The sequence below is a fragment of the Triticum urartu genome, chromosome 7A, assembly GCF_056163025.1.
Source record: "Triticum urartu cultivar PI428250 chromosome 7A, HENAU_Tu73, whole genome shotgun sequence".
NCBI lineage: Eukaryota > Viridiplantae > Streptophyta > Magnoliopsida > Poales > Poaceae > Triticum > Triticum urartu.
Window position 1 is genome coordinate 485665392 of NC_141879.1, and position 10727 is coordinate 485676118.

The 10727-nt window shown below is 46.4% G+C and overlaps 1 protein-coding gene and 1 long non-coding RNA gene across 2 annotated transcripts; one reads left to right on the plus strand and one right to left on the minus strand.

The window, feature by feature from the left end:
- The first annotated feature begins 666 nt into the window (after positions 1-666).
- LOC147960077 (uncharacterized) lies at positions 667-2224 on the plus strand. The gene is made up of 4 exons (XR_015610246.1): positions 667-745; positions 838-900; positions 991-1070; positions 2050-2224. It is a non-coding gene; the product is annotated as an uncharacterized LOC147960077 (long non-coding RNA).
- A 5556-nt stretch (positions 2225-7780) lies between these two features.
- On the minus strand, positions 7781-10414 carry LOC125518940 (F-box protein At5g49610-like). The gene is made up of 2 exons (XM_087536384.1): positions 8396-10414; positions 7781-8316 (listed from the first exon to the last, which is right to left on the minus strand). Exon 1 carries the CDS (start codon positions 9599-9601, stop codon positions 8435-8437), a length of 1167 nt encoding a protein of 388 aa, XP_087392510.1. The 5' UTR covers positions 9602-10414; the 3' UTR covers positions 7781-8316; positions 8396-8434.
- Between the last annotated feature and the right edge of the window lie 313 nt (positions 10415-10727).

Genomic DNA, 10727 nt, shown 5'->3' on the forward strand with positions numbered 1-10727 from the left:
CCAACTTATATCAGTTCGGGCGCAACTGGGTATGTGGTTTGCTTCATGATTCATGCAATTCATTCATCATGCTAGCTTGAGCCCTTTAATTACTAATTTTCATTGTTTCTCTCTATCAGGCACGCTACAATAAGGCGGATAAGGTGCCAGAGGTGTACGACCTGTATGCCATGGCCCACACTGCCTCTTTCAAGAAAGTCAAGGCTTTCTCTCAGTCTGACCTCGATGATGCAAACAACTTCACCAACATCTCCTCCCACAACAAGCTCGTGAGATATAGAGATGAGTGGAAGGCAAGGAAAGGGGAGGACTTTAACCCGAGCCAGGGTCCCATTGATCCAAAATTGGTGATAATATCTGGTGGCGGGAGGTCCCATGGCTCCATAGCCATTGGAGATGGACTTATCCGTTGTCCTAGCACTCTCCCGGAGATCAAGGCGCGCCAGTCGAGCTCCGCTCCTGAGATAAGGCCTCGTGAACGGCCAGTGCAACTCACCATCAAGGTTAGTGATACGTACTCAGTTATCTTTCTCCATTACATTGTGTGCGCTTCCATCAATGATTACAAATGGTCATGTGAGTGGTGTTGCAGGCTGCTATACAGAGTGAGAGAGATAGAACGGAGAAACTTCTAGCGGAGGCGGCGGAGAGGCAGCGGGATTTGGAGGAGAGGACGACAAAGATGATGGAGGAGGAGAGTGCACGGAATGACATGCAGGCAAGGGCCATGTACGAGCTCCTTGTGGTAAGTTTCTTCTGCAGATTAGCCAAAACATTCATGTAGTGTTTGTCTCATTACTAACTAGTATGACTGAGTCGTCAAAACCAAATGTGCAGTCTGTGTGCGAGAAGACAGGTCAGACCGCTCCGCCGATGCTAGTGATTGCTCCTGGGACCACGGTGAGTTTTATTTGAATGGACATTACTTGCTAGTCTTAACATTTGAGTGTCATCATGCTAACAAGACATTGGAAATGATCTTTGGTGCAGCGTAACTCCAGACAAGCATCGCACGATCCTTCTCCAGCTACCGACACGAGCCACCCCGCTCCTACACCTCCTGGATCTTGGTAAGTTTATCTAGTGTTTTGCTTAACACATGCATAAAGACCTAGACTTAGCTTTATTTCCTCCAATGCTTACCATAATGACCTAGACTTAGCTTCTTCTCCTCCAAAATGACTTAATAAGCTTACTGACCTCCAAAACCATCCATTTTACCTAAGTTAGCTCTAAAACGATCTGTACTTAGCTTACTTATGTCAAAAATTGCATAATTAGCTTAGTTAGCTCATAGACGATCCATTTTACCTAAGTTAGCTCTAAAATGACCCATTTTACCTAGGTTAGCTTATAAATGATCCAGTTCATCCAAGTTAGCTCAAAAATGACCCATTTTACCTAGATTAGCTCCTAAATGATCCATTTTACCTACGTTAGCTTTAAAATGACCCATTTCACCTAGGTTAACTCCAAAATGACCCATCTTACCTAGGTTATCTCATAAACGATCCATTTCAACTAATTTAGCTCATAAACGATCCATTTCACCAAGTTAGCTAAAAAACGATCCATTTCACCTAAATTAGCTCTTAAATGATCCATTTCACCTAAGTTAGCTCAAAAAGATCCATTTCAACTCAATTAGCTCATAAATGATCCATTTCACCTAAGTTAGCTCAAAAACGATCCATTTCAACTAAGTTAGCTCATAAATGATCCATTTCACCTAAATTAGCTAAAAACGATCCATTTCACCTTAGTTACCTCAAAAACGATCCATTTGACCTTAGTTAGCTCATAAACGACCCATTTCAACTAAGTTAGCTCATAAATGATCCATTTCACCTTAGCTAGCTCATAAACGACCCATTTCAACTTAGTTAGCTCATATATGATCCATTTCACGTAAGTTAGCTCATAAATGACATACTCTTCTTGTTCTAGTCTTCTTGTTGTTCTACTCTTCTTGTTCTAGTCTTCTTCTTGTTCTACTCTTCTTCTTGTTCTACTCTTCTTGTTCTAACTTTCTTATTTTTCATTTTGCAGATTTCATTCACTTGACGAAAGCTTGCATAGATGGAGTGCTCCTTATCCCTTTCTCTGTTTCTTTTGTATCGTTGAACTATGCATGTATCGTTGGATGAAACTATTGTAATATATATGGTTGGATGCCTCTATGTTGAACTTGTTATGTATGATGGAACTATGCATGTAATATATATGGTTGGATGATGAAGTTATGTGTTGGATATCTTATATGTTTCCTCTGTAATGGCCTTTTGAAATATATCTATATATGTCATATATATTTGTGATGAAAATTGTTGGATTTAATAAAAAACATATAAAAGAGCCAATATGCAGGCTCTTTGCCGTCTGCCACCGACGGCAACGGGCTCTTTGCCGTCTGCCACAGACGACAAAGAAGACACGTGGCATCCAGCTGTGCTTCCTGGGAGCTGACCCATTTGGTCAGTTTGCCTACAGTGGCAGACGACAAAGACTTTTCCATCAGTGGCAGACGGCAAAGAACCTGCACTTTGCCATCAGTGGCAGACGGCAAAGAACCTGCCATGTAGTGACGTGTAGATGACATCATACGGCGGACGGCAAAGACACTAGAAATTTTGCCATCAGCGGCAGACGGCAAAGGCCTGCCGTTAGCCACTTAACGGACTGACAGCGCAATTATTGCTGTCCGCTCTCTTTGCCGTCCGCCGCAGACGGCAAAGGGCCTTTGCCGTCAGCCGCCAGGAAGCAGACGGCAAAGTAGCTGTTTACCGTAGCCTACTTTGCCGGAGCCTTTTGCCGTCCGTGGCTGACGGCAAAGGCCTTTGCCGTCCGCCGTTCATGCCTTTGCCGTCCGCCGTGGCAGACGGCAAAATAGCTGATTCCTGTAGTGTTGGAGCTTGTTCCATGTTTGGAACATGGATATTTTGTTGGGATATCACAATATCTCTTACTTAATTAATGCATCTATATACTTGGTAAAGGGTGGAAGGCTCGGCCTTATGCCTGGTGTTTTGTTCCACTCTTGCCGCCCTAGTTTCCGTCATATCGGTGTTATGTTCCCGGATTTTGCGTTCCTTACACGGTTGGGTTATAATGGGAACCCCTTGACAGTTTGCCTTGAATAAAACTCCTCCAGCAAGGCCCAACATTGGTTTTACCATTTGCCACCTAGCCTTTTCTTTCCCTTAGGTCGGCCGGCTCAAGGGTCATCTTTGTTAAACCCCCGGGCCAGTGCTTCTCTAAGTGTTGGTCCAACCCAGAGCACCGTGCGGGGCCGTCCCTTGGCAACTTGGGTTACGTTGGCTCCCGTATGCTTAGCTTATCCGGTGTGCCCTCAGAACAAGATATGTGCAGCTCCTGTCGGGATTTGTCGGCACAGCGGGTGGTCTTGCTGGACTTGTTTTACCATTGTCGAGGATGTCTTGTAACCGGGATGCCGAGTCTGATCGGATTGTCTTGGGAGAAGGAACATCCTTCATTGATAGTGAGAGCTTGTGATGGGCTAAGTTGGGACACCCCTGCAGGGATTTGATCTTTCGAAAGTCGTGCCCGCGGTTATGGGCAAATGGGAATTTATTAATGTCCGGTTGTAGAAAACCTGAAGTTGACCTTAATTAAAATGCATCAACCGTGTGTGTAACCATGATGGTCTCTTCTCGGCGGAGTCCGGGAAGTGAACATGGTGTTGGAGTTATGTTTGGCGTAGGTTGTTCTAGGATCACTTCTTGATCATAGTTTTATCGACTGTGCCTTGCCTTCTCTTCTCGCTCTCATTTGCGTATGTTAGCCACCATATATGCTAGTCCCTTGCTACAGCTCCACCTCATACCTTTTACCCTACCTATAGGCTTAAATAGTCTTGATCGCGAGGGTGTGAGATTGCTGAGTCCTCGTGACTCACAGATACTTCCAAAACCAGTTTGCAGGTGCCGATGATACCGTACAGGTGACGCAACCAAGCTCAAGGAGGAGCTCGATGAAGATCGTGTTCTTTATGTTGTTCCGTTTCCAGTTGATCAGTAGTGGAGCCCAGTTGGGACGATCGGGGATCTCTGTAGCATTTGGGGTAGTCTTCTTTTATTTTGGGTTCCGTAGTCGGACCTTGATTGTATCTGTATGATGTAATGCTTTATTCATGGGTTGTGTGAAGATTACCTCACTTGCGACATTGCTTTCGATGCGGTTATGCCTCTAAGTCGTGCTTCGACACGTGGGAGATATAGCCGCATCGAGGGCGTTACACTTGTGCCAGAATATGTAGGAAATATCGAGTGCCTCGGATTTGTGTGTTGAGTATCTTGGTAGTTGTCTTCGATCGATTTTCAATTAATGTTTTAACTATGAACATATGAAATGTCTGACGACGAAAAGGATTTCGGTATTTGCAAATACTGCGAAGACGAGCGCGGCCTGTTCGACGAAATCTTCCTAAATGATGATAGGCGCTTCAGCATCAAGCTGGATGAGAACTTCGAAGTGGATACAGTAAGTCACAACAACAAGTCTTTTTTCGTAATTAAGCATGACATTTGCTTCATTTGCTTCAACTTATAATTTAAGCATGACAAGTCTTTTTTTACTATTCTACTAGCGTATCCCTGCCATGCAAGAGTTTTTGTATTGGATAAGATAGGTTTCAGTCGTACTATGGAGGAAAAGAAAGTTTACTTGAAGACCGAGCATGCTTATATTTTCCACGCAAAATTATACAATTCAGACGACTACACCTATTTTGGATGCAAAACATGGCGAGCACTATGCAAGACTTATGCATTTGAGCCTGATATTGTTATCACCTTTGATATTCGTCCGGAAGATGATATTGAAGGTAATACCGACATCTGGGTCGATGTGCAGACGCCTCCAGTTATACCATTATGTAAGTTTCTCAACCATATTTATGTCTTTGATATTTTTTATTCAAAAATAGTTGACAACTAATTTGTATTGTCAGCTTATTTCGGTGCAAGCAAACATGTCCAGCGCTTGGTAGACATGACCTACTACTGTCCCGGGGCTGAACTAAACTGCGAGGAGCTAAGTCATTATGTTTCATGGCTTGAGGATCTTGATACTATCAAGAAAAATTTTCTTCCTGCATTTACAAATGGTAGTACTGAAAACATGCGACCAATAGTATTCGTAATGAACTACGGTCACATCTATTTAGGAAGGATGGTAAGATTTTTACTATTTGTCCTCAGTGCATCTTTTCCATACATTATTTTTGAAGCTAAACTTCATTGCTAAGTATGTTACCATACGATGTTCTTCAACAGGGACTCCCGATGAATGTTGTGCCTTATGGGATCGAGACTAAAGGTACCATGAGTATTAATAGCTTACGGCCAAGATATCCTACAGATTACTTTAGTGCATTCAAAATTAGTGACGGATGCTTAATAGTGCAAGACTGGACCAAATGTGTGATGGAGAAGCGCAAAGAAGTACTAGGGGGCAGCAAACAGATGCGCTACCCACGATTAGGAGACAGGTTCATCTGCATGCTCCAACTTGATCAAGGAGGAGAGCTACACATGTTTTATGTTATTTTACCTAAGAGAGAGCAGCAAGAGTGATTAACTAGCTAGAAATGAGTTTGAGGATGATGATGTGCTACACTATTACTATGATGATAAAATAGCTAGTGTTGGTGGTAATGACTATGATGATTATTATTAGCTAGTGTTAGTGGTGATTAAATAAATACTGTTGGTGGTAATGACTATGATGATGATTAAATAGCTTGTGCTGGCGGATTAGATTCAAGTGGAGGCAACATGTGGTGCACATTGAAAGTACTACTAGTCCAAACTAGATCAAGTTTGGATTAGTAGTATACTTTTGACATGTACCACATATTGCCTCCACTTGGAACTAATCCACCTTCATTTGACACACTGTTATGGACATAATGATGTAAACCTCATAACTGGTATTGTACCAATATTTGTACGATGGCGCATAAATACACTAAAAAAATAAAAATAAAAAGAATACTAGTAGCGATGGAGAGAAAACACGCTGCCAGTAGTTACATTAGCAGTAGCGTGGGAGTGAACAAACGTTGCAGCTATTTGTCCTAGCAGTAGCGCGTGTACTGCTAAGCAATAGTTGTAGCGCCTTATTAGTAGCGCGCCTACCCGCGCTACTAGTGAGCACAAAACCAGCGCTACTGCTAGGGTTTTCCCTAGCCTCCTACTGGATTGATACCTTGGTTCTCAAAAACTGAGGAAAATACTTATGCTACTTTGCTGCATCATCCTCTCCTCTTCGGGGAAATCCAACGCAGTGCTCAAGAGGTAGCAAGGCGGAAAAAGTTGTCGTCGACTGGACTCAGGAACCCGTTGTCGAGCACGCTCGTCGAGTGCACGCTGAAGGTTCTCCAGTCGAGTGCGCTCAGCCAAGTTGGCCAGGCGCGCCTCCTCCAAGGCTCGGGCCTCAGAGGTTTCCCCAACGATGGGCGTGTGGAGTGCATCCATGTTGCGGCGGCGAAGCTCTTCTCTCTACTGCGAAGAAAGGGGTTCAGGGCGGTACTCCTCGTGAACGCGTGACGGATCACCGTCACCATCACCGTCGTCGTCGCGGCGGAAGCCAGGAGGACTATGTGGTCCGTCGACCATCAGGACTTCAGCCGCAGGATCGCTGCTATCGCATTCGGATGCGGTCTCGACGGAGCCGGTCGAACAGGTCATAGAGAGTTTCGTTGGGCTCGATTGTCGCGACTTGTGGGGTGGCCGACTGACGAGCCACCGCGTGTTTCACCCACCGCTGAAGCCGCGATCGACCAGATCGCTTGCGTCAGCGAACAGCAGGGAGCGAGGACACCACGGGAGCCGACCGATACTAGGCCGATGGCTGCTGGAGAAGGACGCCGCGAGCGCACGTGCATGCGCGAAAGTGCGTCGCCCCGCGGACGAGGAGCGCCTCGACGTCGAGGGGAGCTTCCTGATGCCAGGCGGAGTCGTCGGCAACGAAGACGAGCACGCCGAGACGGATCTCGCGGCCCTCAGCCAATCCACCGCCAGAAACCATGATGATGGGAATCGGAAAAATCGCAACTTCACCAAAAAGTCGCTAAGACACCTGCCCCACGGTGGGCGCCAACTGTCGTGGTTCTAAGACTGACAGTAGAATGAGGGGTAGGTATGAGGAGGCAAGATCCCAGCTATGGTGAAGTTGTACACAAGATTTACGAGTTCAGGCCCTTCACGGTGGAAGTAATAGCCCTACGTCTCGGTGCCCAGAGGCGGTCGACTGGATTATATGTGTGTGGTGTTACAAGGGGTGTGAACTCTTGTCCCTGAGGAGGGGGTGGCTTATATAGAGTTCGCCAAGCCCCTCCCGCCCTTAGTTACACAAGGTTTAAAATGCATAAAGATGGGGCGTTTCTGGTAACGCTAGTAATAAAATGACATAAATGACCATTATGTTTATAGAGTAAACGTTCGACCGTTGCTGTTCAGAGTGGCTTTCGATCTTCTGTCTGTCGAGTGATTATTGCTATGGTCGAATGACATATAGTCTTCCGAGTGGAATGCTTCTGGTCGAGTGGATGATGGTATCCCTTGAACGCTTCTGACTTTAGGGTGATGTCTTAGGGGAGGGTATCTAGGTCAGGCCTATGATCCTACCCTAGATACATAGCTTCATCAAATGGCCCTAGCATTATTTTTTGAAATTGCATCTCATTTATATTAGATCAATACTCCCTCCGTTCCCTATATAAGACCTTCTAGCTATTTCAAAATATTGACTAGATACATAATAAAATGAGCGAACATAAATGCTAAAATGTGTCTACATACATATGAATCAAGAAAAAGCTAAAAGGTCTTATAGTAAGGAATGGAGGGAGTAGAACACCGTATACAATCAGATATAGGGAAACTGAACCCACAGATACGAAAACTACCCTAAACAAAAGGGAGACTATGATACAACTATATGCCTCCAAATTCTCGCCAAAGTTGCAACCGTAGTCGAGTCATTGTACCATGGTAGCTCATGCCAATAATGGACAACATCAAGAAATCCAACCACTGAAGTATACATACAAAGACCTGCAGAGAAACAAAGTGGCCCTAGCTAATGTTGCCTCCTTCGCACACAAGTCAGCAGCGAAATTGGCAGAGCCTATTACAAAGTTTATAGTGCAGAAACTAAATAAGCCTGATACCATAAGCACTTTATTCTGCATGCCAATCATGCGTTGATGGGAAACACAAATAATGTGTTGATGGGAAGCACCGGAAACTTGAGGCATGGTATCAGGTTACTCATCTTTGCTTTATCAGATACCTTGAACATTCCAAACTTAGTTAGCAAAAACATACTACTAAGAAATGATGAGAATTCAAAATCATCAAGAGTGACTCACTCCTGCAACGATTCACTGGACTTGTCCATCACGGATTCCTTAATGAAGCTCAGAATTATCATCAGGAAGCACTGCCACAGTTGACAACCCGTCGAACAACGGCTTTTCATCCACACCACCATCATTATTGCCATCCATCAAGAAGAAGGAATGCGGAACAAGGCTTTCTCTGAACCTATGTTTCTTAAGATTCAGAAACACGCTCCATTCATACCGTGTGGACAAACTGCCATCGGCACCAGAAATATACTGCAGATATTGCCACCGAATGCCTGTCTCTCCCTTTCGAGAAAGGAGGAGCAAATCTCCTTGGATGTCCGGCACTAGAGAGAAGGCCACCACCTGCAATTTGATCCGGTGCTTCATTGACCAGGCCCAGCTGTGGTGATCCTGTAGCACCCAAAGATCAGCTGTGCCACCGCGGAAGGCATACAATCCAAGAGTGTCGTTCATCTCAAACAGCTCAAGAAGGGGGCCCTCGACGGGCGAAATCATATGCTGGAAAGACTCGGCCACGGTGTCGAACACCAGCATGTCGTTGACCTTGCCGCTGCCACCAGGCAAATGCACGGGGTGCCAGTAAAATCTGCCGTCTGCCAGCACGAGCGGGTGCCAAGAGAGCATCATCGGCAGCGCATGCACCTGATGCCCGGACGCCCACGGATCGAGAGGTTGCCCGACGCACCTGAGCTCGCCGGATCCGACGGTGTGCACGTGGTACACGGCACGGCCGTCCTCGGCTCTCTTCAAGCAGCACAGCACTCTGTACGACCCCGATGGGCGGTGAGGGTACAACCCGGAGATGCAGGCGGCGTGAAGCAGCGGGAGAGGAGCGCGCTGGCGAGTCGCCGGGTTGCAGATGTGGAGGCCGCCGTAGGCGACGAGGATGAGGAGGCCGTCGCAGGAGACGAGCACGTCGAGGTCCCCGGCGGTGGCCGTCCGCGCGACAGGGCGCCGCTCGCGGGTGCAGTGGTCCAGGGCGTCGATCCTTCTCTCATGGGTTTCTCCGGTGGTGACGAGAGGGAGCGACGGCTGGCGGCGGTGGTGGGCGAGGAGGAATTTGGAGTCGGAGGTGAGGCGGCGGTGCCAGGAGCGGCAGACGGCGCGGCAGCGGAGGAGGGGCTTCGGCGGCAGGCGGATGAGAATCTCCCAGGTGACGATCTCATCAGGGAGGTGAGGCCCGCCGACGGCCGCCGCTTCTGCCATGCTCCTCTCCTACTGGATCTTTGGGGGAACTTGTTCTAGCGGCAGAAACACCGCAGGAAAGGGAGCATAGCGTTCAGGATTTCAGGTGAAGGCGCCTTCAGCTTTTACACCAAGTGCGTAAGCAGGCGGATTCTAGGTGAGGCGGGTTCGGAATTGTTGAGCCAGCCGAAACAAATACACTCACGAGGAAGTGAAGTACTGTAGTAGCCAGGACGGGCCATGGATCTGGTGCAAGAACTAGTACAGGCACTGCATGTTCCTGGCGCCCAACAACCAAAGAGTAGGCAGCAGTGAAGATGGATAGCGCCCGAGGTAGGCTGGCTGAAAATTAATACAGATGCAGCGGTCAGCAGTACTGATGGGTATGCAGCTACGGGTGTCGTGGTGAGGAATCATGAAGGTACTTTTCTGTTGGCCAGAAATACAAAACTTCCTGGAATCACGGATCCGTATAGTGCGGAACTCCTTGCAGTTAGAGACGCTGTCCGGCTAGCAATGGAGATGAATTGGAAACATGTTATTATTGAGACGGATTGTCAGACTATCAGGGATGAATGGGAATCTGCCGACTGCCGGTCGACGGGAAGTACTGTGATCAGAAAGATTAAATCCTACTTCCTCCGTTCCGAATTACTTGTCGCAGGTATGGATGTATCTAGATGTATTTTAGTTCTAAATACATCCATTTCTGCGACGAGTAATTTGGAACGGAGGGAGTACATCCCAAACTTTCAGGGTCTTAGCATCCAATACGCTCGGAGAGAAGCCAATGAAGCTATTCATTGTTGTGCAAAAGAGGGATTAGTTACTGCTTCGAGTGTTGTTACTTATGATATAACCCCTGAGTTCTTGATTGCAACCATGCAATCAGATGTAAATCGCCAGATTATTGAATAAAATTGCCAGTATGGTGGTTATAAAAAAGATGACAGTTTAGTTAGTCGGTCTTGAGAGATGGCAGTTTCTTCTGACAAATATGGCATTTTCTGAAAATAAGGCTCGAAACTATCATTCTTCTAGAAAATGTCATGTTGCTATGAAGAAATTATCACCCCGGATACAATTAAGACTGCCAGAAAAACATTCAAAATGCACGTCAGCCAAATAAAATTTCCGTTCTATTCTT

Bases quoted from the DNA above. Each gene is read 5' to 3' on its own strand.
- LOC125518940 (XM_087536384.1), bottom strand. From the start codon at position 9,601: ATGGCAGAAGCGGCGGCCGTCGGCGGGCCTCACCTCCCTGATGAGATC.